General features: G+C 49.2%; 1 protein-coding gene across 8 annotated transcripts in view; it reads left to right on the forward strand.

The window, feature by feature from the left end:
* STK32B (serine/threonine kinase 32B) overlaps nucleotides 1-26,912 on the forward strand; it is a 387,425-nt gene that overhangs the window by 70,889 nt on the left and 289,624 nt on the right. For 6 of the 8 annotated variants that reach the window (XM_053217584.1, XM_053217583.1, XM_027033784.2 and 3 more), the window contains exon 2: nucleotides 19,113-19,168. The exons of 1 other annotated variant lie outside the window; for it this stretch is intronic. In XM_053217584.1, the coding sequence (XP_053073559.1) occupies nucleotides 19,113-19,168 (56 nt within the window). Of the gene's footprint in view, nucleotides 1-19,110; nucleotides 19,169-26,912 lie in introns of all 8 variants that reach the window. One more of the 8 variants, XM_053217585.1, reaches the window with a different exon arrangement.

Here is a 26,912-nt window from a genome sequence, read left to right on the forward strand (position 1 = left end):
CGGGAGCCTGGCCAGGTTGCCTGATTCCCCGTAAATCAAGGACAAGCATCTCTGCTCTGTCCCCCTCCCAGGGCTGCCATGAAGGTCAGACAAGGGTGAAGACACTTTCTGGAGCACAAACAACCATACGTGCGTGCGACATCATTGTCTATGAGAAATTGATGGTATTAATTCGCCTCTTCAGTTATCCTCATGTAAAACCAGTCACCGTAATAATAACCTCAGTGGGTTTTTTGAAGGATGTAAATGGTCTGATTCATGGCCTGACTTCACTCATCTTAATTCTGTCCCTCCCCAGCTTTCTCTCATGAAGCAGGAGGGTCAGCCCCTCAGATTGAAGAGGTGAATGCATCCACAGTATAAGGACACGGTTTCTACATCAAACGTTGATTGATTCCATTACTTCCCCTGGCATTCAGGTTCACTCCAACCTGTATACATGGTGGCTGGTGTGGCCTGCGTGGACCTGCCTTCCTGCCTGTTGGATCTCGCCTCTTGCCTGCCCTTCCCATCACTCTGCTCCAGACACACACGCCTTTTATCAGGTCCTCGGGAACACCAAGCTTGTTCCTGCTCTGGGCCTTTGCACATGCTGATCCTGGAGCTGGGCATGAATGTGCTTCCTTGTTTCTGGATGCCTGAGGCTTCTTTCCCTCTGGGTCCAGCGTCAGAGGCCACCTGCTCAAAGTTGGCCGCCCTAGCCACCCGGAGAATCACTTCCTCCGCGACTGGCTGACTGCGCCCTTGCTCTGTTTTCTTTATGCAGCGTTTTGCCACTGGCAATACTCCTAGTTATTTGCTCGCTTCCTCTCAGTCTTCCTGCTTGGAAGGTCAATCCCACAGGAGTGGGGGCCCGGTCTTTCCCACGCACCCGGACTGTCTGCCTGTCTAAGGACTTGTGCACAAAGAGCTAGCATGACTTACGGACGCCTGGCCAGATGGCACATAGCTTCCCCTCCCCCCACCCTCCCGTACCATCTGGTCTCCAGAGGCCTGTGCGTCTCAACCTCTCCTGCACTCTCACTTCCTCACCCCTGCCTTTTGGACATTTCAGAGGCTTTTGGCACGTTTGCTTCCGGAATCCCCTCTCCTACTCTGAACGTCTCATGGAATGTTGGTACCACACATGTACCGCAAACCTGCCTATGTGCTATGTACCGGCTGTGCTTTGCACGAGCCAGAGTAGGACTCTTTTGCCCCCAGAACCAACTTTGCCTTGTGGGGACTGCATGCGGTAGGCCTCCCTGGGGGCGGGGCGCTTCTGCGCCTTCGGCGGGCTCCATGCTTCTGTAAGCTTTTTTTGTGTCTTGTATAGGACGTCCTGTTGGCATTAGGAATGAGAAGTTTCGTGCCCTGTTAGCTGGGAGAGCTCATGGAAGGAACAGGAGCACCTCTAACCACTGGGGCGTTAGGGAGATTTTATGCCAGGCGGGAATGGTTTGCATTTCCATGTGGACAGGAAAGGAAATCGTTGGGTCTTTTTCTTAGCAGCTCTCTAAAAAGAAGGGCTTTGGAGCTCTGCTCGACAGTGGGAAACATGAGAAGTCCAGAGAGGTTTCCTTTTTTTTTGCTCTCAAATATTGTCTGGGTTTTTTTTTTTTTTTCCTTTCTGACTTCTGTTCTCAAGGTTTTATCTCCTTCCAACAATCTGATACAACCCAGGCGTAAGCTCAGCAGTTTGCGTTATGGCTGTGCGATTCTGTTACAAAATGTTCCATTTTTAAAATAAATTAGGTAAGGACACTTTCAGTTCTGAAGGAATGCACTCAGCTTCTCGCTGGGAGGCAAGAACGTGGTACATCAGGCGACCACGTCCCGAGTAATGTTTTTATATGCTGGAAATAACGTGGTGACTTGAGCACAGAAGTTGCTTTCTTTTTTGCACAGGCTCCATAATTTCCTTGAAGCTTAATGATGCCTGCATCCACGTGCCCGTGTTGCAATATGCAGTCGTTTGAGAATCCCCACACGTCGAGATGCGGGACTCACGTATGCGTAGATGCTCGTTGACTGGATGCGTGTAATGTCTAGGGATACTGTGTGAAATCAGGAGAAATTCTGAGATTGCCTGTCTGTTGGTGACAGAACAACTAAACGGCTAGGGACAGGGATTGGGAACCCGCCAAGTGCTATGCTTGGCTCTGAGTGCCCTATAGATAGTAAATAATTTGATCCTACAGCAACCTATTGTATAGCTGATGCTCTCATTCCCCTTTTATAGAGGAGGCAGCAGGCCCCAGAACTAGGGAGGGAAGCGCTGGCTTCACATTCTGTGTGTGTTGTCACATCGTTAGAATAATGAGTATCGAGGGGGCGCCTGGATGGCTCAGTCGGTGGAGCACCGACCCTTGATTTCGGCTCCGCTCGTGATCCCAGGTGGTGGGATCGAGCCCTGAGTTGGGCTCTGCACTGAGTGTGGGACCTGCTTAGGCTTCTGTCCCTCTCTCTCCCACCCCTACTTGAGCTCTTTCCCGCCCCCCTTCTCTAGTAATGATGCCAAGAACAAAGGACAACATAGAACAGGTCCCATCAGTCAGGCAGGATGCTGGATGTCAGCTTCCTAATTTTCACCGTGAGTTTGAAGGTAAATGATCTTATTTTGCGAACAGAGAAACAAAGCCCGCAAAGGTTAAGGGAGCCCCAGGCCAAGCCGTGTTGATGGAGGGGCTGGGTCTCGGGGTTGTGCCTGCCTGCACCGGAGTCTGTGCTGGGTCGCCTTGTGAGAGCTGAGGAGGCTGACACTGCCCCCCACCCCCCGCCCCGCCACCGACCACAGGCAGGAGACCGCCATCCGCTCAGGAAACGTGTCCTACACACCACGTTGTGGCCAGCCACATCAAGGGGCCAGGGCAGCTGAGAAGGACACGCCCAGGCCTGATCTCCTGGGCCAGTGGAAAGGCCAGCAGGAGAAGAGAGAAGCATCCACAGAAATGTGGCAAAGCGGCTGTGTGTTCCCTGTGGCTCTTCATTCATTCATTCATTCATTCATTCATTCATTCATTTGTCGGTCCATTTACCATCATTTGACCAGGGATGCTGACCAGCTCATGCCTTTGGCATTTGGCCTGATGGACCCCTCTGTGGACCCTCCTCCCCTGGGGTCTTTCATGGACTGAATCGTGTACCCCCACCCTGACCCCCAATTCATATGTTGAAGCCCTAACCCCTAATGTGATTTGGAGGTGGGGTATGGGGAGGTGATTAGGTGGAGATCAAGTCTGGAGGGTGGGGTTCCATGGTGGGATTAGTGCCCTGGTAAGCGGAGGGAGAGAGGAGAGCTCTCTGTCTCCACCGTGAGGCCATATGTGAGGCCGCGGTGAGGAGAGAGCTTTTCCTGAGCCAGGGAGAGAGGTCTCACCAGGAATTGAACCTGCTGTCCTCCTGATCTTGGACTTCCCGGCCTCCAGACCACGATTAGTATATGTCTCCTATTTGTGCCCCCGAGGCTGTGGGGTTGCTTGTAGCTGCCCAAGCTGACTACGACAGGTCCCATGACACTCTCCCGATCCTCTCCCACCCCTCTGGGCTCTGTTTCTCCTGGGGGTTCCATGCCTTCAGCTGTCAGCATCCTCCAGGTTCTGTCCCCAACCCCTGCTCTCGACTCAGCGTGCCCCACCGGGACCAGCTCATTCCTTCCAGTGGTGCTCCGGCTCCCTTCCAGGTGCATCCTCCTGCTGTTCTTTATTCCCACAGGGATCCCCGGGTCAGCGTCCCCCAAACCAAGCTCACTTCGTTCCCCACACGTGGTCCTCTTTTCTCCCCCGGTCTCTGCCTCCTCTGGAGCCTTCGCTGTCTGCACCTCATCAGTGCTGTGGAGCCAGAAATCATCATGGTTCCCTCGCCTGCTTCCCCTCTGGCCACATCCAGGGTTCTCATGATGTGGGTCCTGTGTCTTTCTCAGCTCGCCTTTTCTCTCCCCCGTCCTGCCCCCGTCCAGGCATGCCACTCCACTCCCTTGCCTGGGTGCTGCATGACTCCCTGCGCTCCTGGCTCTCTTCCGTGGACCCACTGTGGTGGGCATAGAGGATTACGGAATGCAGTTTCCCCTCCGTAAGCCAGAGTCCCTTAGGACGCCTCGTCCCGCGTTTTGCCAGCAGCAGCATCCACGTCACCATCGCTGTCGTACTAGCCTGCTGGGACCAAAATCACAAAGCACCACCGACTGAGGGCTGAAGCAATAAAAGTGTATTCTCTCTCGGTCTCAGAGGCTGGGGAGCCCTGGCCCAAAATGTGGGCACGTTGCTTCCTTCTGAGGCCTCCCTTCTCGGTGTGTAGATGACCATCGTCACTCTGTATCCTCACGTGGTCATCCCTCTGTGCGTGTCTGTGTCCTGATCGCCTCTTCTTACAAGGACACCAGGCCTGTAGGATCAGAGCTCACCCCAGTGACCTCATTTTATCACCCTGTCTCCAAACGTGGTCACATGTGCGGTGCTGGGGGTCAGGCTTCAACCCCTGGGTTTTCGGGGGGCATGGTTCAGCCCGTAACCGTCACCATCGTCACGATCATGCCACCTTTGTCACCATCCCCTTGCCTCCCCCACGACCATTGATGGGTCATGTAGTACGAGCTGGGCCTAAAGCCTTTTATGCACAATCTCATTGGATTTTCACGGCACGTGCATTTTTCAGGGATGGAGAAGAGAAGTGAGACCAGTCCCCCATGTTGCCTACTCAAGAAGGTAGCTCTCTCGTGCCCCAGCTCTGTCAAAATGTCATTATCTCCTCAGTCTGTAGGCCAGGGGAGCCGCCATGCAGCCCATCAGCTTGGAAACCAGACTCATTTTTCCGACTTATGTAATTTGGCTCTGTCAGAGGGAAACAGTCCTGAACTTTTGACTACGTTCACGAGATGTCTGAGCGAGCAAAACGTTTCCCTGTGCTTTCAAGAGATGCACAATCTCTATCCTGCTCCTTTAAAAATTTTTTTAATGTTTTCATTTATTTTTGAGACAGAGAGAGACAGAGCATGAGCAGGGGAGGGGCAGAGAGAGAGAGAGGGAGACACAGAATCTGAAGCAGGCTCCAGGCTCCGAGCTGTCAGCACAGAGCCCGACGCGGGGCTCGAACCCAGGAACTGTGAGATCGTGACCTGAGCTGAAGTCGGACGCTTAACTGACTGAGCCACCCAGGCGCCCCTCTTTTCTTCTCCTTTAAACCAGTCAGCACTTTCTTGGCCCTGAAGCCTCCCAACACCCTCTGAGGACAGTCCCCTCCCTGCCCCTACCCCAGAGCCTCCCAAGTTTCCCCTCCACCCCATTCTAGCACTTACAGGGTGCTTGCTCACCCTCTTGGTAGGGAGGCATGGTGACTAGCATCGAGTTTGTTTGTTTCTGGTCCAGGGCCTGGAATAGAACCGGACTTCCAAGAAGATCCAGAAGGAAATAACAAACAGAAGATCTTGTAAAGCCAGAGGCCATGGGTATTAAGAGTGTCAAGGAGGCTTCTCATCTCCTTATTCTGGTTTGTGTTAGGCTAATCAGGAAGCAAGACTGTGCACGTGTGTGTTTGAGGGGACATCACTACGCTTTAGCTGTTCGTGATGGCGAAGTCATCATTTATTTGGCCCTGTAGGAGGCAGAATTTTACGATGGGCCCATGACCTTCTTACCCCTCCTCACTTCCATGATTATGTTACATTATATCGTAAAAAAAGGATTGTTTAGATGGATCTAACCTAATCCCACGAGCCCTCTAAAAGCAGAGAGTTCTCTCCTGACCGGTTGCTGAAAGGAAAGTAAGAGAGATTTGGTGCATGCGAAGGATTTAGTCTACTATTAGAAACCTCTGGATGCGGGGCGCGTGGGTGGCTCAGTCAGTTAAGCGTCCGACTTTGGCTGAGGTCGTGACCTCACAATTCGTGAGTTCGAGGCCCACGTCGGGCTCTGTGCTGACAGCTCGGAGCCTGGAGCCTACTTGGGATTCTGTGTCTCCCTCTCTCTCTGCCCCTCCCCTGCTCGCACACTGTCTGTGTCTCCCTCTCTTTCTCAAAAATAAATAAACATTTAAAAAAATCTTGAAGGAGCCAGGAAAGAAAGAGGAACCTCCATCCTACAACCACAAGGAACTGAGTTCTGCAAGTCTGCCTCCAGGCCGCCCTTGCCCTTGCCCTTCCTCACACCTCCCTGCAGGGCCTGCCTCTTGTTCCTGTGCAGGCAAACCGCTCAGTGATCTGACCACAGCCCTTTGCCAAAAGGCTCTTGCCTTGCCTCAGACGGAGGGCCAGGTTTTGGCCTGTGGCCATCAGTTGGAGGTGTTTTCCTCCAGTGAGTTGCTTTTGCATGTTTGTCAAAAATCTGTTGGGCGGATGATGTGGATCAATTTCCGGGGTCCCTGTTCTGTCCCTCTTTCACTACACCTGGTCTTGACTTTTGTAGCTTAATTTTGTAGTGGGTCTTGACATGGGATAGACTGAGTCTTCCCACGTTCTTGCTCTTCATGAAGATTGTTTTAGCTGTTCTGTGGCCAACACACCTCACTCTTAGGATAGTCCTTAGTCCTGTATCTCTCTCCCTCCCTTCTTGCCTTTTTTCTTTCCTGCTCGCATCCCTCCCTCCTTCTGTCCCTCTTGGTTTCCTTGTCGGTAATGCCATGGAGCCAACTGCCCCCAAACCGGTGGCTTCCACCAGCAAGCCTTGAACGTCCTCGCTACCCTGCAGGTTGACTCCGTTCGACTCAGCTGGTCCCTCTCGCTCGTCTGGGGATTGGCTGGTTGTCACTCTGGGATGGCTTCACCTGGGTCCTGGGCTACTGGCATTGCCAGGGTGTCATTGTTCGGAAGGTAGGCCCGCATGTCCTCTGGTGGGGGTAGATGAGTAAGGGGGAGGCAGATGTGCACAAGCACTTTCTCGAGCCTCAGCTTGAATCAAGCCTGCTAACACCCCGTTGGCCGAATCAGTCCACGTGCTGTGGCTGAATGGAGAAGGAGCAGGTGGAGAAGGACACTTTACCTCGTGAGCCAGAAGGTCACCTTGCAGAGGACATGGGTACAGGGAGGGGTCAAAAATTGGGGCAGTCAGTGTCACTCTTCTGGAGCCCTCCGCTCCTCCCTGTGCTTCTGCCTTCTGAGAGCTATCCTGCACCTGCCCACCAGACCCTCCCAGCCCAGCCAACTTCGCCATTAAAAATCGGGCCCCAGGAGTTGGAAATTTAGAGTCTTGCCGTGGTGCATACCCAACAGAGGCACTGAGGACATTTAAAATTTCCAGGACCTCAAAGATACGCCCATGGAGAATGTTTGCTTATGTTTAATGAGAAGATAAATCAAACCATAATCAGCTGAGTGCAAATATTGGCTTGTTTATTCCTCCTGTCTGGGTAAGTTCCTTTCAGTGTTCATGATGAGCAAAGCAGTTAGGCAGAAGCAGTGTCCAGGGCGCCTTTATCTCAGAATTGAGCATGAGATGAGTAATACTGTCTTCTGTGTGAAAAGGAGAGGCAGCAGACATTTTCTTGATTATTGGCTATCACCCCCTCCCCATTCTGCCGGCCAGTAGGTAAGTTGAAAAGTATCCGTGGACTCTAAACCACAAGTTAGGCTTGTAATCCTGCACTGTTCTTTCCCTAAACAGATCAGGAAATTGGTAACTCTGTTTGCAGGAGAAATGGTCGTGCTTTAAGTACTTGGAAAGCGCCCTCTGTGGAGCATTGCCCTGAGAGCTGGCATGGACCTAACAGATGATCTGGTTGTGTCACATCTTCCCAGGGGATTTGTTCTAAGGTTGCACAGCTGGAAGTTACTTTGAGAGGTGACTGAAGCCTGGTTAGCTTTGATTCTGCCCTACCAGACTGAAGAGCCAAGATGACACAGTGTGCCCAAAATATATTTTTGTTTCTACAACTCAGACAGATACAAGTGTGTAGGTACAGGTACACATGAATGTGGGCTCATTTGTGTGGTCATTCATTCTTTCATCCTTCCTTCCTTCCTTCCTTCCTTCCTTCCTTCCTTCCTTCCTTCCTTCCATCCTTCCTTCCATCCATCTCTCCATCCATCCATCTTCCTTCTTTCCTTCCTTCCTTCCATCCGTCTGTCTGTCCATCCATCCATCCATCCATTCATCATCCATCCATCTATTCAGCCATCATTTATTTAACCTCTTCTCTGGGCCAGGTGCTGTTCTGGGTGCTCTGGGTTGAATATCATCCCTCCAAAATTCATGTCTACCCAGAGCCTCAGAATGTGACAGTCTTTGCAAGCAGGGTCTTTGCAGATGTAATTAGTTAAGATGAGGTCATATTGGACTAGGGCCCTAATTCAATGACTAGGGTCCTTGTAAGAAGAGAAGAAAGATGGAGACAGAGCAGCAGGAAGGCCATATGACAATGGAGCCCAAGCCCAGGCACGAGAAGGGTTGCCCGAGCCTCCAGGAAGCTATATAGGAGGCAAGGAAGGATTCTTCCCTAGAGCATTTGGAGGGAGCACAGTCCTGTCAACACCTTGATCTCAGACTTCCAGTGTCCAGAACTGTAAGAGAGTAAATCTTTGTTGTTTTAAACGCCTCGTTTGTGGCTCTTTGTTATGGTGGCCACAGGAAACTAACACTGGGTGCAGAGGAAGCAGATTGTCTGAGACAAGTACTGCTTTCGAGGAATTATTAACCTAGCTCTTAGTCTCCTCTCTCAAACGTGTGTTTGATGCTTCCCTTATCACAGATTCCACATTTCCACCAGCATCCAAATGAGCTTCTGTCCTGAGATTATTGCCATATAATATTTTCCTGTATGAATTAGGGATGTGATTTCCTAAATGTTTTTCGATACAGTGTTTTTGCTGATAACAGTGCAGAGTGAGGGAAAAAAAAGGCCTTTGGGCTTTCTGAAACACATTTATCAACTAGAAAACAAAACAGTTTTTAATGAGGCTAAAAGCAGTGACTGCAGCTCAGTTTAGCAGATGCCATCGTCACCTCTGTGCTGGGGACACAAGCAAGAGTGTGTGAGAAGTCTGTGGGAACAGCAGAATGTCCAGAGCGGATACTGGCCAGGACCTGGGTCTGTGTCTTAAGCTGACCGTGAGTCCTCTGCTTAATCATGGCTGAGACCTGCACCTTAGGGACAAGGAACCAGGGCGGCTGTGTACCAAGACGGTCCCACCCAGGCCCTGAGTGTTGGGACACACCCACGAATGGGATGCCATGAGAGTTCCCAGGAGCAACCAGTAGTCTTGGGTGTTTAAAGTGAATTATGTACACATGGTTCCTCAGTATACTCTTTCTGGGGAGGGGGCTGTCTGTCCCAGCCCTGGTGCAGCCTGTGAGCCTGTGGCCGTTGAATAACTAGCTTACCTGCTGGCGGAGGAGGTCACGCACGAGGGTGGTCACCTCCTTGAGTTATGGGAAAGAGGGGAGCCTGGTATATCCACCAAATGTTTCCTTTTCAGGCACTGAGCTTTATCGTTCGGGATATTGTTACATTGAACTCTGATTTGCTCAGAATATTATTTGGGGATCTAGTGAACAGAGAGGTATTCATTTGATTTTTAAAAATTAGAAAAAAAATGTTTTTAATGTTTATTTATTTTTGAGACACAGAGGGAGAGCCAGAGCATGAGCAGGGGAGGGACAGAGCGGGAGACACAGAATCAGAAGCAGGCTCCAGGCTCCGAGCTGTCAGCACAGAGCCCGACGCAGGGCTTGAACCCACAAACTGTGAGATCATGACCTGAGCCGGAGTCGGACGCTTAACCAACCGAGCCACCCAGGCGCCCCTAAAAAATTATTTTTTACCGTTTATTCATTTCTGAGAGACCGAGTGCGGGCGGGGGAGGAGCAGAGAGAGAGGGAGACACGGAATGCAAAGCAGGCTCCAGGCTCTGAGCCATCAGCACAGAGCCCAATGCAGGGCCTGAACTCACTGACCGTGAAATAGTGACCTGAGCCAAAGTCAGATGCCCAACCGACTGAGCCACCCAGGAGCCCCAATTTTGTTTTTGTCCAGCAAGTAACCAATCCCTCCAGTACTGTTAACAGAATAGCTATTCTTGTCTCTACTGGAGGCCAGCCAGTGTGTGTTAACCTGCAAGGCTGTGTCCCTCCCTCCAACCCATCCTGAATTCCTTGCGGACATTCTTGTGGCTCAGTTTTTAGTAGAATGCACATCACTGGGGGTTATGTCTTTGTTCCCTGTGGGCATCTTGTCATGAGCAACGTCTGTTTGTGGGAGGAGTGAATACACGGTGTATTGCTGTATCTGCTGGGAGAAGGCTTTGTTTCTTCCAAACTTATCTCATGGGACCTTTTACCCTATTCTCACCTATTTATTCTCCTAAGAGTGACTCTGTCAGTTTTGGGGAACCACCTCAATTATGATGATGTTACGTGTGAACGTGAATTTGAGAAGAGTGTCCTGCTACCTTCACTGTATTATTGTCCCATTGACAACTCTACAAGGCAGGTGGCATTGTGCCCATTTCGCAGATGGCTGTGGGAGAGGCTGAGAAGTGAAGGGCTGCCTCTTCTTGGAAGCTGTGCCTACTCCCCTGTCATTGTTCATGTACTCCCATGGACTTGTCCCTTGCAAGACTCATCTGTTCATGGTCAGTAGCTCTTTGCTGAGCACTTACTATATGCCAGGCACCGTGCTAGGCTCCAGAGATACTGTAGCGAACGAAACAGGCAAACGCCCCAGCCCTTGGGGAGTTGACATTCCAAAATGGAGGTATGGGCAACAAACAGGTGACACAAGAACAGATATTTCAGGTCTTGAGAATTACTAGGGAGGAGGTGACCATGTGATGAGGTAGGGACACCCGGGGGGGGGGGGGGAGGTCACCCAGGTGGAGTGTCAGGGAAGATCTTTTACTTCTCCAGGGGGGAGACACCTGAGGAGGGGAGAGAGCTGGTGTTGGGGTGAAGCAGGACCAAGCATTGCAGCAGGAAGAACAGCAGGACAGTGCCTGGGTGGGTGGGAGGCTGACGTGCTTCTAGGGAAGGGAGAGTGCACAGGGGAGGCCGGGAGGCAGGTGAGGCCCAGGGTGAGGGGTGGGGATGTGTTACCTCTGGGATGCCAGTGAGCAGCCTAAACAGGACTTGGGGTGGGAGCGCTCGGATGGCGGGCAGAGGAGAGAAGAAAGCATTTCTTTGGCTCTCGGGCCTGCGAACCATCTCAGACCCCGGAGCCGACAGGTGAGCTCGCAGCGAGGCTCTCTCTTTCCGAGGGCTGCGGTGATCTCACGTCCTGTCTAAAATACCCCTACTGGGGTGCCTGCGTGGCTCAGTTAAGTGTCTGGCTCTTGATTTCTGCTCAGGTCACCGTCTCGCGGTTCGTGGGTTCGAGCCCTGTGTCGGGCTCTGCACTGACAGCGTGGAGGCTGCTCTCGGTCTCTCTCTGCCCCTCCCGCACTCCCTGTCTCTCACACACAAAATAAATAAACATACTTTAAAACACCCCCTACTGGGGCACCTGGGTGGCTCAGTCTGTTGACGGTCTGACTCTTGATTTCGGCTCAGGTCGTGATCCCGGGGTCGTGGGATCCAGCCTCGCGTTGAGTTCCATGCTGAGTGTGGAGCCTGCTAGAGATTCTCTCTCTTGCCCTCTGCCCTCGTCCCCCGCTCTTTCTCTCTAAAATAAAATAAAATAAAATAAAATAAAATAAAATAAAATAAATAACATACAATAACGTAACGTAACGTAACGTAACATAAAATAACATAACATAAAATAACTCCTACTGAATGCCCTGTGAGCCCGAATCGGCCCCTGGGAACCCTGGTAAACAAGGAGATATGGGCCCTTTGGAGTAATGCTTTTCCAACCTCTGCTGAGGTCTGGTGCATCCTTGTCCTGAAGAAATGTCCAGTGAGCTAGTGCGTTAACCACCCTCCTCGTTCGTCTCCACTCACACCCTGGTCCTGCTGTTCTGGGGCCTCGTCCTGCTGGTTCATGCCACTGGGTTCTTGCTTTTCTGGGAGCTTTTCCTGGGGTCTTTCCTTCTCCTTACCCCCTGCAGAACGCTTGTAATCCCTCAGACCCACACTCGGGGTCTTGTGCTTTTGAAAACTTGCACAGACCGTCCCTGCAGCCCGGAGCACGTCCCTCCCTAGGGCCTGGTCCTCACCCTGCTACTGCCCCGGCGCCTCCATCAGTGTCTGCGGGACCTGGCCGTGTCCCCTGCTGGGCTGCGAGCTCCTCGTGAGCCCAGTGTGTCCCCTCCAAAGTCTCTGCTCCCACCAGGGCCAGCGCACCATAGACACAGAGGTGGTCCTAGAAGTGGACGCACAGTGGGCCAGAGTCTCGTGACGGGAATGCCCCTGTCCCTGGTTCCCACGTGTGGACAGGCTGCTTGCTTGCTTCTCCCTTTCCTGGGCTGCTGGCTGACCACCCACTCCATCTGGTTTTTTGTTTTGTTTCAATGGATGGAGGTGCCTCAAAAAATTAAAAATAGAGCCACCTTGTGACCCATCACTTGCACTACTAGGAAGTTATCCAGAGGATGCAAACATGCTGATTCGAAGGGGCACCTGCACCCCGATGTTCATAGCAGCACTCTCAACAATAGCCAAATTATGGAAAGAGCCCAAATGCCCACCGACTGACGAATGGATAAAGAAGATGTGGCATATATATACAATGGAATACTACTCAGCGATCAACAAGAATGAGATCTTGCCGTTTACGATAATGTGGGTGGAACTGGAGGGTGTTAGGCTAAGCGAAATTAGAGAAAGATAAAAATCATATGGCTTCACTCATACGAGGAATTTGAGAAACGAAACATGAACAGAGGAGAAAGGACGGAAGGGTAAGATAAAAACAGAAGGAGACAAACCACAAGAGACTCTTAGATACAGAGAACAAACTGAGGGTTGCTGGAGCGGAAGTGGGTGGGGGAATAGTCTAGATGGGTGATGGGCATTAAGGAGGGCACTTGTCAGGATGAGCCCTGGGTGTCGTATGTAAGAGATGAATCCCTGGGTTCTGCTCCTGAAGCCAAGACTATACTGTATGTTAACTAACTTGAATTTAAATTAAAAAAAAAGTTCAGGTTCACAGCAAAATTGAAGGGAAGGTGCAGAGGCTTCTCACATGCCCCCTGCCCCCACACATGCGGAGCGTCCCCATCATCAGCATCCCCACCAGGGTGGTACCTTTGTTGCGGTTGATGAGCCTATATGACACATCGTCACCCCGAGTCTGTAGGTTTGTGAGGTTTCCCTCTTGCTGTCGGGCATCCAGTGGGTGTGGACAAATGTGTGACGGGTGTCTGCCCTCATGGCATCCTGCGGGGAATCTTTGCTTCCCTGGAAATCCTCTGTGCCCACTGCATCTGCTGGCGAAGCTCGCTTTAATTTAGCAGGGCTGTGACAGCTGCCGGGACCCCGTGACCTGGATTACCATCATGTGGCAGGTTGGTCTCTCTGAGTTCACAACTAACTTGGGATCTTTCCCAAAGCCCTTACCGCAGCCCCGGGTGACCGGCTCCCCCACTTCCTCTTCTCCCCAGGCTGCGCTCCGCCCAGCCTTGCCTGCTTGCTGTGCCCGGGGACCGCCACGCACATTTCCACCCAGGGCCTTTGCGCTTGCTTTTCCCTCCACCGGCGGTAACCGTCCCCTGGGTATCCTCGGGGCCAAAACTCAAATGCTTACAGGGTCAGGCCGGAGGTAGAGATGCGTGAATGGAGCTGGCTCGGACAGTGGTGAATCAGAGAGGAGACTGTTGTTCTCTTGCCAAAGGGCATCACAGGGCCGTTTTTCATAGATCTTCAGATGTTTGAAACGATGTTGGAAATCAGCATTTTTGGGTGAAGGCATACGGCCCCCCGTTTAGCTTTTCAGGGAGGCAGGAAAGGGGACGGTTTCTTGCTGTCCCTGCCTGATGCGTGTGATACTGAAATGCATACATTTTTATGGGATGGTGATTGGGGGTCACCTGCCATTAGAGATTGTTTGAAAGAGTAATTAGCCATCTTGAAAATTCACATTTGCCTCTGAATAAACTGCTTCGTGAATATAGCGTGTTGAAAGAAAAACGTGACATTCCTTAGAAATAATCGGTTTGATGGGAATGAGAAAAGAGCCCACTGGCTTGAAAGGTACATCAACCAGGTTTACCCAGGGTGCTAGTCACGGTCAGTAACTAATGGGCGCTAATACAGCTCTGGCTTCATCACCCCTGTGATGTTCGGTCATGATTTAATGAGAGTCGTGTCTCATAAAAGCGAAAAATGGGAAAAAACCTCGCATGCAGAATTCTAACGGCGATCATACCTACTATTGGTTGCCTTTACTTCAGGGCTAGCACTATTCTAAATATTTTACCTGTGTGGATTCGTTGTATTTTAGTGTATCCATTTTATAAGTAAAGAGACTGAGGCACAGAGAGGTTAAGTGACTTCCCCAAGGCCACCCAGCTTGTGAGTGGTGGAGTCAGAGTTCATATCCAGGCAGCCTGGTCCTTATGTTTATATCCCAAACAACTTTCTTCTGCCTTTTAGTAAGGTTACAATGAGGCTGGAAATCCAACAATAAAATAGTTGGCATATACCGAACCCCTGTGTGGCTGGCTTTGTGTATCAGAAACGAATGCTTCTGGCTTCCATTAGTAGCAAACTTGACTCACAGGCACTTGAACAAATAACAATGTATTTTTTTAACGTAGTAAGTTGAGAGGTAGGCAGTTGCTGGTATGGCCTCAGGGACTTTACAACAGGGAATGGCTTCTCTGCACCTTTGGCCTTTTGCTTGTGTTCGTTGTCTCATAACCACAAGGTGGCTGCTGCAGCTCCAGACCTCACATCCATATTCATGGCAGGAAGAGGCAGGAGGGCTGAAGGGCCACTCCACTTGTAACGGTCCCTTTTCATCAGGAAAAAATGCTTTCCCAGAAATACAGCGGAGGATTCTCTGCTGAGATTTTGTTCACCAGGCCTGTGTCACAAGGTCATTGCCAGTTGCGCGAATGTCTGGGAAAGTGGGGTGCACCGTTGTCCAGATAAATGTGGTGGCCCCTGGACCATCCGTATCACCTGGGAACTTGTTAGAAATTCAGATGCTCCGGCCTCTCCCCAGAAGCTCAGGAGTGGGGGCATGATCTTTCTTGAGAAGCCTCCCTGTGATTCTGATGAACACCACTGGACTAGGCCAGTTGTGACTCATTGCCTGGGGCTGTCCACACTGATCCCTTAACAGACCTGAGGTTTCCTTATGAAGGAAGAAGAGAGAGTTGAGTTGAGCCGGGCAAACAACCAATTCTCTCTTTTTTTAAAATGTTTATTTATTTATTTTTGAGAGAGAAACAGAGCACAAGTGGGGAAAGGGGAGAGAGAGAGGGAGACACAGAATCCGAAGCAGGCTCCAGGGCGCTGGACAGCTCAGAGCCCGACTCGGGGCTCGAACCCTTGAACGGCGAGATCATGACCTGAGCCGAAGTCGGATGCTCAACCGACTGAGCCACCGAGGCGCCCCAACCAGCTGTTTCATGGCCCGTGTGCCATTTCATTGTCCACGTGACGTCTTGCAGGCAAATGCCACTGTTCTCTTGTTTGGCTGAGGTCGCGTGCACACCTTTGCCCAGCACTGTGCCCCTTGTTTCTACCTTAACCCCACACGTGTCACAGTGTCACCCTGGGCCACTCTGTGTCTTGTGGTCTGAACAGACACTCCTTTTTTAAGAGCGTATCTTACCGTCTCCGAGCTGGCTCCAGCAATGCTGTGACTTCTTTGGGGGGGGGTTGCAGTTTAATGATCTAGAAACGTGACAGGTGACCCAGCTATGCTGGTTTTCCTAGGGATGTGGGACTTTCAGTGCTGAAACCAGGGGGGTCCCAGGCAAACCAGGACAAGATCTGAACTCGCTCGTCAACCCCTCCCATCCCCCGGCCAAGTTCTCCTGCTCTGGGCCAACAACCCTACGTGACAATGCAATTCTAGGCCCGTCTTTGGCTTGACACGGTCCCTGAAGCCATTTCAGACTGCTCACCAGCCACTGCAAAGCCCTCCCTTCTTCAGAGTGTGTTCACGTAGGCACCATTTATGTAAGTACCAGTATACCAGGCCTCAGGGAGATGCCAGATAAATGGAGAACACAGGCCATATGCTCAAAGCCATTTAAATCCAATCTAGTCCAATAAGCAAATAAACATTAAACGAGTACCTGTTTGGCTCATGTTATTATGTTGGAAGCCCCCACAGAGCACCTGTTTTTGTAGGGGATCCGGATGAGTGAGGTTATTTACAGCACGGTTAACACTGATTATTAAAATGATAACGGGTTTTGGCATTTGCCAGTTGGCTCAGTAATGAACACCCCTCTCCAGTTAGGAGACGCGACAGAAGGAGAGGCCGGCGGAGAATCAAGTCTTACCTGGGGTTGAGGATTGGGGCCCAGGAGGGCAGCCGCGAGGGCTCCCTGATGCCAAAGCCCAGAGTTAGCCAGACTCCCCCCCCACCCTTGAGGGGCAGTTTTGGACGCCGCGGGCCCCTGCACATGGGGGCTGGCCCTATGAAGCTTCTGGCAAGAAGGAGCAGAGGAAAAGCTTGCTCCCTGAAGACAGTTTCCAAAGAGAGAGCAGGATAAGCGGAAATACACAGGGGCTGCTCCTTGTCTAGCACAGCACTGGGCTCACACCTCCTTTGATGGGCTAGGAGGCGGGGGGTGTGCAGGGAACGGCCTTCCTAGGAGGGCTTGGCTCTTTGGTCTTGTCTCCTAACTGGAGCAGGGTGTTCATTACTGAGCCAACCGGCGAATGCCTAAGCTTATTATTATTTTCATAATTGGGGTTATCACGCTGTAAATAATCTCACGCATCCGTACCCCCTACAAAAAATGCGTGTTCCGTGGGGGTTTCCAACAGAAGACATGAGACACGTCGGTACTTCCTTGCTTATTGGACTAGGCTGGATGGCAGGGAGGACCGCCCTTTGTCCCCCAGCACAAACAGCGAGGACTTCTTGAGACGTTGCACTGTGCCGGGCACGATTCTCTGCTTTTGTGGGAAGTGGGCACTGTCGCACCCACTTAACAGGTGGGGTAAGTGAGGCACACGGAGGCCATGTGACTCACCGAGGGCTGTGGCAGAGCCGGGTTCTGGACCTAAGCAGTCTGACTTGGGCTGGGTTCTCCTGATGCCTGGACAGACCGGTCTTGCGGGAGGTCCAGAGAGAAAGGGCTGCATTGGAAGAGGGAGAGGCTTCCTGAGAGAGCAGGTGAGCCATGTGCAGGCAGGAGTTACCCCCCAAACGAGGGGTGTTATCCTGATGTCGCAGGGAGTGCTCGGAGAAGCAGGGACGTTTCCTGCCAGGTGGGGGGTGGCTGGCAAACCCTGGCAGCGATGCCTGCCCCGTGGGGCCTCGGGGCTCACGAGAGGATGCGCCCATCTCCCAGCTCGCTGCTGGGCACCTGGCAAACGCAGTCCAGGCACCTTGTTTTCTCTTCTTTGACTTTTGGTGAGGGGGCAGGAGGTCAGAGCGTAGGCTTTCCTTTCCTGACAAGCTATACACGAAGGAAGCCAATCCAGGTCCAAGAAGCAAGGTTTTGCCAAGTTAACCATTGACTCTGCCTCTCTGTTCCAAGCACGCTGGGCACCGGAGGGCACGCTGGATTCTGACTGGGGCTCTGTAGGGACACAGTTCAACCTAATTGTCCTCCTTCGCGTCCTTTTCATACACAGGGAACCGTGTTCGTTCACTTCCCCGCATCCTCGCCCCCGCAGCAGAGTGAACGAATCAATTCACTTCATCTTTTGTAAATGACGCATCTCTCCGAGTTACTGGAAACTGGCTGTAATTCAGCCTCATTAAAAACTGTTTACCGAACACTCCTGATGCACGAGCAGTCGTGGCTGGCGCTGTGCAAGTGGACATCTGCTTTCACTCAGCCCTTGAGTTGATGAGTACTTGCTGTATACTGACTGTGTGCTCGCACCGTGCTAGGTGCCGGGGACGCGGTGGGAGACGCAAACACGGCTTTTGACCTCAGGGGGCTTAGCGTCTAGTGGGGAAGAAGTGATCTTAATCAAATCCATGTAAAGTAATACAGAACCAGGTGTTTTGGAGGAAAGCCCCGCTGGGAGAGTGGGCCAGGGCAGCCGAAAATCTGGCGGGTGAGCTCGGTTTGCTCTGGACGGAGAAGGGTGAAGAGAGGGCAGAGTTCATAAGCGTGCAGTCAGGAGAAGAGTGTTAAAAGCCCAGGGGATGACTGTCGTAGGCACAGAAAAGAAGCTTGTGTGTCTGGAGCTTGGAGGGTATGGGGAATGTGGGCGGTGAAACAGAAGAGGCAAGTGTCTGGATGGTCCCTGTAGGAATTTGCTCTTTTCTTGGAAAGCAGCGATGGGACATATTGGAGGGGAGTAGAGGATGGGCGAGACCCCCTCCCTGCAGCAAAAACATATCCCGGGACGGGAGGGTCAAGAGTGGGGGAGGACTGGACCACAGGTGGACATATGGGAGAGAGAACCAAGAGGTACAGCGGACGTAACCCGATGAAGGACTAATGGGGGGTTGAGAGAGAGGGGCAGGGGGTGTAGGATGAGTTCCAGGCTTTGAGCGCGTGAGGTCGGGTGCATGCTGAAGCATTCCTCCCATGCTCCGTTTTGGACCTGTTGGGTTCAAAGTGGCTTTGAAGCTTCAAGACTTGCTGTGGGGTAGGCATCCATCAGTACGTAGAGCCTGGAGGCCAGAGAAAAGGTTCCTTGGAGAGTCCCTGGCAATTAGGGGGTGACTGAAGCCTTCGGAACCGGTGAGAAGAGGAAGGTGGTAGATGGAGGCTTGACAGACTTTAGTATTTCGTGGCTGGGATGGTGAAGCGGAGTGCGCGTGAAGCATGAGCTGAAGCATGAACTGGAAAACTGAGAGGGTGCATTTCCGTAGGAGCCGAGCAGGTGCTTTGAGAAGGACAGAGTGGCCAAGTAAAAGGTGTCTGTGGCCATGTGTTGTTGGCCTGCTGTGCTGTAGGGATAGGGTGGAAACCAGACCAGAGTAAGGCAGTAGGGGTAGCAAGAATGGGGAGACCCCCCGAAAACTAAGGCGGGGTGCTGCCGTGACAAATATAAGGCAGATGAAACCAGAAGCCATTCGGAATAAATGGGTGGGAATGTAGGGCGGACTTTCGAGAACCAGTGACAAGGTGTGGCCAACCTGATCTGTTTCTTTCTTTCCCTCATTCTCTTTTGCAGTCAACTTTGACCATTTTCAGATCCTGCGGGCCATCGGTAAAGGGAGTTTTGGAAAGGTAAGAATGATGGATTTTTAAAAACTTCATTAACAAAATGTAAAAGTCCCGACCACTAGGCGCGTGCGCACGCGCGGGTCCGTGTGTCTGTTTCTGTGTTGGTTGCTGGGCCCTGGGAATTTCCTGCTTGACGGGAAGACGCGGGCTTGCCAAGTTTGAAATGCGAAAGGAAGTCTGAAGAGTTTCCTTTGGATCTGCTGTAATTGCATTTTGAAAATTAAATTACCCCGGCAGTCCCGGTTTAGGTGGATTACAATGGTAATTATTTCAAGATTGCTAATGCTGTTTCTTCCTTGAGGATCCACATGAGGAAAGCGGAAAAACAAAAGCCACGCATTTAGGAGATGGCCAACATCAATGCTTTCCTGCAATGTAGGCATTCTGTAAGGAAATTTTCTTGTGGAAGGAATACTGGATGTGAGATCTACCCTCCTAACAAATTTTAAAATGTGCAGTATATCATTGTTGACTGTGGATACGATGCTGCACAGCAGATCTCTAGAGCTTATTCATGTTGGGCAACTGAAACTTTATCCCCTTGATGAGTACCTACCTCCCCGCTTCCTCCGCCCCTCAGTCCCTGGCGACCACCATTCCCCCTCTTCCATTCTATGACTTTGACTTTTTAGATACCTCGTGTCTACGGAATCGTGCAGTATTTGTCCTTTTTTGTGACTGGCTTCTTTCACTTAGCATGATGTCCTCAAGATTCATCCGTGTTGTTGCAAATCGTAGTGTTTCTTTCTCTTTCAAAGGCTAAATGATATTTTATTGTACCAATAAACCACATTTTTTTTTAATTCATCCATCTGTTGATGGACGTTTACATCGTTCCCCCATCTTGGCGATCGTGACCCATGCTGCAATGAACACGGGAGTGCAGATATCTCTTTGAGATCCTGATTTCAATTACTGTGGATAAGTATCTAGAAGTGAGATTGCGCAATCATATGGAAGTTCTAGTTTTCATTTTTTGAGGAACCTCCATGCTGTTTTCCACTGTAGCTATTACATTGCCACCATCAGTGTGCAAGGGCTCTGATTTCATCACCAATATTTTTTGGCCAATATATTTTTTTTTTTTTGCTAGTGGCCTTCCTGACCACTTGTTGTAGTTATGATTTGCATTTCCCTGATGATTAGTCCTATTCAGCCACCTATTAACCTACCTATTAGCCACTTGAACATCTTCTTTGGAGAAATGTCTGTTAGAGTCTTAAAATCAGGTTCCTAGTTGTGGGGTTTTTTAAACTATTGAATTATAGGAGCTCCTTACATATTTTGGAGTTGAGCCCCTTATCAGATATATGGTCTCCTAATATTTTCTCCCATTCTGTAGGTTGTCTTTGCACTCTTGACTATTTCCTTTGCTGTGCAGAAGCTTTTTAGTTTGATATACTTGTTTATTTTTGTTACCTGTGCTTTTGATGTCATATCCATGAAATCATTGCTAAGACAGTGTCACGAGGCTTTTTTCTTTCAATGTTTTCTTCTGGGAGGTTTATAGTTTCAAGTCTTAACATTTCAATCTATAGCCAACTTTTACTTGATTTTTGTATATGGTGTGAGGTAAAGCTCAATTTCGTTCATCTGTGTGTCAATATCCAGTTTCCCAGCACCATTTGTTGAAGAGACTACCTTGCCCCATTGTGTATTCTTGGTACCCTTGTCAAAGATCAGTTGACCACGTATGCATGACTTTATTTTTGGGCTCTTTATTCTGTTCCATTGGTCTCTGTGTCTGTCTTTATGCCAACGCCATGCTGTTCTGATTAATATAACTTTGTAATGTAATTTGAAATCCGTAAGCGTGATGCGACCAGCTCCATTCTTGCCCAAGGTGGATCTGGCTGTTTGTGATCTTTTGTGGTTCCATGTGAATTATAATTGTTTTTTTTTTTTCTCTTTCTGTAAAAAAAAGCCATTGGGAGTTCGATAGGGGTTGTGTTGACTCTTTAAATTGCTTTGCTATTATGGATATTTTGATAATATTAAGCCTTCCAATCCATAAAATGGACGTCTTTCCATTTGTTTGTGTCTTATTTAATTTCTTTTGTCAGTGTTCTATAATTTTCTGTACACCAGTCTTTCATTGTATTATTTGAATTTTCTTTGATGCTATTGGAAATGTGATTGTTTCCCTAATACCATTTTCAGATAATTCATTATTAGTATATGGAAACACAGTTGCTTTTTGTATGCTGGTTTTGTAGCCTGCAACTTTACTGAATGTATTAATTCCAATTTTTTTATGGCATCTTTAAGATGTTGTATACATTAGATTACGTCAACTGTAAACAGAGACACTTACTTCTTCTTTCCAATTTGGATGCCTTTTGTTTTGTTTTCTTTTCTTTTCTTTTCTCTTCTCTTCTCTTCTCTTCTCTTCTCTTCTCTTCTCTTCTCTCCCCTCCCCTCCCCTCCCCTCCTCTCTTCTCTTTTCTTCTCTTTTCTTTTCTCTAATTATCTTAGTTTGTTTCGTTTTTCGACTAAGTGCTCTGTCTAGGACCTCCAGTACTGTGTTGAACGGAAGTGGCGAGAGTTGGTATCCTTGCCTTTTTTCCTGACCTTAGAGGAAAAGCTTTCAGTTTTTCACTATAATATTAATTGTGGGCTTTTCGTATATGTCCTTTGCTGTGTTGAGTTAATTCCCTTCCATTCCTGCTTTGTTGAGGATTTTAATCGGGAAAGTGTGTTCACTTTGGTCAAGTGCCTTTTCTGCCTCTATTCAGACAATCCTGTGACTTTTCTTTTGTTTTGTTGCCGTGGGATATCACGTGAATTGATTTCCCTGTGCTGGGATTTCCCTGTGTTATGTCCCAGGGATAAATCCCGCTTGTTCGTGGTGTGCGATCTGCCTAAAGTGAGTGCCTTCGGATTTGATTTGCTGGTAGTTGATTGAGGATTTTTATATCCATGCTCATCAGATAGATTGGCCGGTGGTTCCTTTTCTTGTGTCTTTGCCTGGCTTTGTTATCGAGCTCATTACGGGCCCATAAAATGAGTGGTTGTGTTCCCTCCTCTTCCGTTTTTGGGAAGAGTTTGAGAGCACTGGAATTGGTTCTTCTTGAAATGTTTGGTAAGATTCAACGGCGAAGGCAACTGTTGGGCCTTTCTTTGTTAGGAGGTTTGACATTTGTTTGTGGAAAGTACATGTTTGTAATCCTCAACTGTTTCCAGTGACAGGCTGTTGGGACACAATGAAAAGAAGGCAAGGACTTTCACAAAACAAGAAAGATTCCCCAGGCCCAGCCCGTGTGTTCCCACTTACTCAGAAATTTCCTTTGGCAATATTTGCTTTGAGTACGTACTGAGTGCCAGGTATCCTTATACATTCCCAAGCAAATATTATTATTTCCATTATACAAGTGGAAAAATCTAGACGGAAATACCCAGACTTGGTAACTCCAGAAGACAAGGTAGTCCACTCGTTGTCACACAGGCCAGCAGTGTCCCAGCTGGGATGTGAGCCAAAGCCTGTTTGATGACCAGGCACCTGCTATTTTAACAGCTTCACACTCTTGATTAGACCATTCGGAACTCAGAGTTAAACTGAGATATTGATCTAAGAAATTGGGTAGAATCAGCCTTTTCTCCCTTGTTCCCTCTCTTCCTCTCTTTTTCTCTGTCCCTCCCTTTCCTTCCTTTTTTCTTCCTTCTTTCTTCTTCCTTCCTTCCTTCCTTCCTTTCTTCCTTCCTTCCTTCCTTCCTTCCTTCCTTCCCTCCTTCTTTCCCTCCTTCCTTCCTTCCTTTCTTCCCTCCCTCCCTCCCTTCCTTCTTTTCTTGGACTTTCTTTTGTTCTTTAATTAATTCAATGCATGAATATTTTTAGAAAAATTTTTTAATGTTTATTTTTGACAGACAGAGAGACAGAATGAGAGCAGGGGAGGGGCAGAGAGAGAGGGAGACAGAATCTGAAGTAGGCTCCAGGCTCTAGGCTGTCAACACAGAGCCCGACTCGGGGCTCAGACCCACGAACCGTGAGATCATGACCTGAGCTAAAGTCAGATGCCTAACTGACTGAGCCACCCAGGCGCCTCTCAATGCATGAATATTAATTGAGTGCCTACCCAGTGCTGGGCACTGGATTTTGATCCAGTCCTGACCTAAACAGACCCGAGTGTTTTCCCTTGAGGAGTTCACATTTAGAAAGGAAAGGGATGGCAGACAGGTAAATATGGATATCTTTGGTAAGATAGTAGTAAGTACATTACAATATAGGGGGGTATAGTGTTTGGGGAGGTAGTGGCAGAGAGAGGTTGCTGATTTACGGAGCTGAGCTGTCATAGGGTGGCCCCTAACCACATGTGGGTATTTAAATTTAAATTAATTCACACTAAATGAAATGACAGAAACTCACTTCCTCACACACACTCGCCACAGTTTGGGAGTGCCTAGTGGCCACATGGGGCTGGTGGTTACCGTGTTAGACAGTTCAGGTTATAGGTCATTTCCACCATCCTGGACAGCGCTCTCACAGAGGGTGGCAGGAAGTCCTCCATGGTAAAATGATGTGTGAGCACAATCCTGAAGGGAGTGAAGGAGTAAGACACACAGGTTCCAGCCAGAGGGAACAGCAAATGCAAACACTCTAGGAGTGTGGTCGGTAGTTTTGAGGAGCTTCAAGGTGGGGGGGCTGCTTTAGCTGAGGTCGATGATGTCAGTAAGGACCGAATCACGTAGGACCTAGTGAACTGTGGTGAAGGTGGAGAAGGGAAGGCCCTGGGGTTTGGACAACGTGATCTGTTTGTAAAGTTTGTAGAAGGTCATTTTGGCCGCCATGCTGAGAGTACCCTTTGGCCACCATACCGAAAGTACCCTGTGCTGGGCCAAGGTACATTTACCATTGTTGACCATTTAGACAGGTCACTGAAGGCAAGGGAAACGAAAGCGAAAATGAGCGATCGGGGCCTCATCACGATAAAGAGCCTCTGCACAGTGAAGGAAACAATCAACAAAACGCAAAGGTAGCTGACGGGGTGAGAGAAGATATTCGCAGATGACATTTCTTATAAAGGGTAGTATCCAGAGTCTACAAAGAACTTCTCAAACTCGACACCCAAAAAACAACCCAGTTAAGAAATGGGCAGAAGACACGAACAGACACTTTCCCAAGGAGGACATCCAGATGGCTAACAAACACATGAAAAGATGCTCAACATCACTCATCATCAGGGAAATACAAATCACAACCACCATGAGATCCTACCTCACCTGTCAGAATGGCTAACATTGAGTACTCAGGAAACGACAGATGTTGGTGAGGATGTGGAGAAAGGGGATCCCTCTTGCACTGCTGGTGGGAGAAACTGGTGCAGCCACTATGGAGAACAGTATGGAGGCTCCTTGATAAATGAAAAACAGAACTACCCTATGATCCGGTAATTTCACTACTAAGTGTTTGCCCAGAGGATACAAAAATACAGATTTGAAGGAGTACATGCACTCCGATGTTTATAGCAGCCCTATCAGCAATAGTCAAACTATAGAAAGAGCCCAAGTGTCCATCGACTGGTGAATGGATAGAGGTGTGGTATATGTATACAATGGAATATTACTCAGCCACCAAAAAGAATGAAATCTGACCATTTGCAATGATGTGGATGAAACTGGAATGAATATGCTAAGCAAAATAAGTCCATCAGAGAAAGACAAATACTGTATGATTTCTTTCATATGTGGAATTTAAGAAACAAAACAGATGAACGTATGGGAGGAGGGGGGGAAGAGAAGAGAAGGAAATAAACCACAAGAGACTCTTAACAATAGAGAACAAACTGATGGAGGGAGGGGGTGGCGGATGGGCTGGATGGGTGATGGGCATTAAGGAGGGCACTTGTCACGAGCACTGAGTGTTATATGTAAGTGATGAATCACATCACTGAATTCTTCTGAAACCAATGTTGTACCGTATATTAACTAACATTTATTTTTAACTAACTAAAATTTAAATTTAAAAGTGCCAAAAATAAAAATTTGGTCATAATAAAAAAATAAATCGTTGACCATTTACATTATCAAGTGAACTGGGTTGTTTGTTAATTTAACAGACACTCAAAAATAAAGATTACGTTTCAATATTAAAAAAAAAAAAACATTTTTAACAGACGTTCATTGGGCCACTGAGCAGGGCCATGTGCTGCATTATACTGTGTTCCTGACAACACTGGGGGTTTCCTGAGGACAGAAATCTTGTTGAAAAAGCAGGTATGAAAAACAGTAAATTATGACATGGTGTGGGTTGGCCAATTTTATGTGTTCCATGGTTAAGCTGTGATACCCAGATATTTGCTCAAATACCAGACTAGATGTTGCTGTGAAGGTAATTTTTAAATCAGATTAGCCTTTAAATCAGTAGATTTAGAGTAAAGCAGATGACCCTCCATAATGTGGGTGGGCCACATCCAATCAGTTGAAGGTCTTAAGAGAAAGACTGAGGTTCCCCTAAAGAAGAAGGAATTCTGCCTCCATCCAGGTGGCAACTCCAGGTTTTGGCTTTCCAGCCTGCTCACCTGCCCTGCAGAATTCAGACTTTACCAGCCACAATTGTGGAACCAGGTCCTTAAAGTAAATCTGTCTGTCTCTCTGTTTTTCTGATCTCACCGGTTCCATTTCTCTGGAGAATCCTGATTACTACATGGTGCAGTAAGAAAGGCAGGAGTTGGGGCGCCTGGGTGGCGCAGTCGGTTAAGCGTCCGACTTCAGCCAGGTCACGGTCTCGCGGTCCGTGAGTTCGAGCCCTGCGTCGGGTTCTGGGCTGATGGCTCGGAGCCTGGAGCCTGTTTCCGATTCTGTGTCTCCCTCTCTCTCTGCCCCTCCCCCGTTCATGCTCTGTCTCTCTCTGTCCCCCAAAAAATAAATAAACGTTGGAAAAAAAAAAAAAAGAAAGGCAGGAGCAGGGGCAAGCGGTAGCCAAGGTGGGGAGAAGGAAGGTTTGGGAAGAACTTACTAGCAAGAGGCCAGAGCAAAACTAAAGCCATAGGAAACGGTTTCAGAGGCATTTACTCTGCTTGGGGGCACTTTGAACCCCATCTGACCGTGTGAATGATTATTTGGACATAGTGCTCTAGATGTGACATGTGCCGCTTTAGAAATCCTGGTGAAACCCTCCGTTCCTGCTCTTATTCCGGGGCTCACCCCCCCGCCCCCCTCCCCCCGGGCCCCCTTTCCATAACTTACACTTCAGGGCAGGCCTACAGGAGGGAGATGACCGGTCCCCCAGGCCTGGACTGTAGGGTAGAGTGTCACTAAGGTTGGCGCTGTGTCATGGGGGGAGCCACGTGGTCCTTCAGACTGACACACGGGTCACAGGCCAGTTCCCAGATACACCCCTGGACTCCTCTTTGGCCCGTCCCCACGCCCCTGCTCTCAGCCTGCTGTCTCTCTTCTGGTTTGCCTCCCTCCCTCTCTGTTTGAAACTATTTTCCCCTCCCCCTCCCCCATGGTCTTCTGTTAAGTTTCTCAAATTCCACGTATGAGTGAAAACATATGATATCTGTCCTTTTCTGACTTATTTCACTCAGCATAATACCCTCCAGTTCCATCCATGTTGTTGCAAATGGAAGGATTTCATTCTTTCTCATTGCCAAGTAGTATTCCATCGTCTTTGTAAACCACATCTTCTTTATCCATTCATTAGTTGATGGACATTCGGGCTTTTTCCATAATTTGGCTCTTTGAATGACGGGAATCTACTGCCGAAGCCAAGAGCACACTGTATACACTGTATGTTAACTAACTTGAC

This window comes from Acinonyx jubatus, chromosome B1 (assembly GCF_027475565.1).
Source record: "Acinonyx jubatus isolate Ajub_Pintada_27869175 chromosome B1, VMU_Ajub_asm_v1.0, whole genome shotgun sequence".
Classification (NCBI taxonomy): Eukaryota; Metazoa; Chordata; class Mammalia; order Carnivora; family Felidae; genus Acinonyx; species Acinonyx jubatus.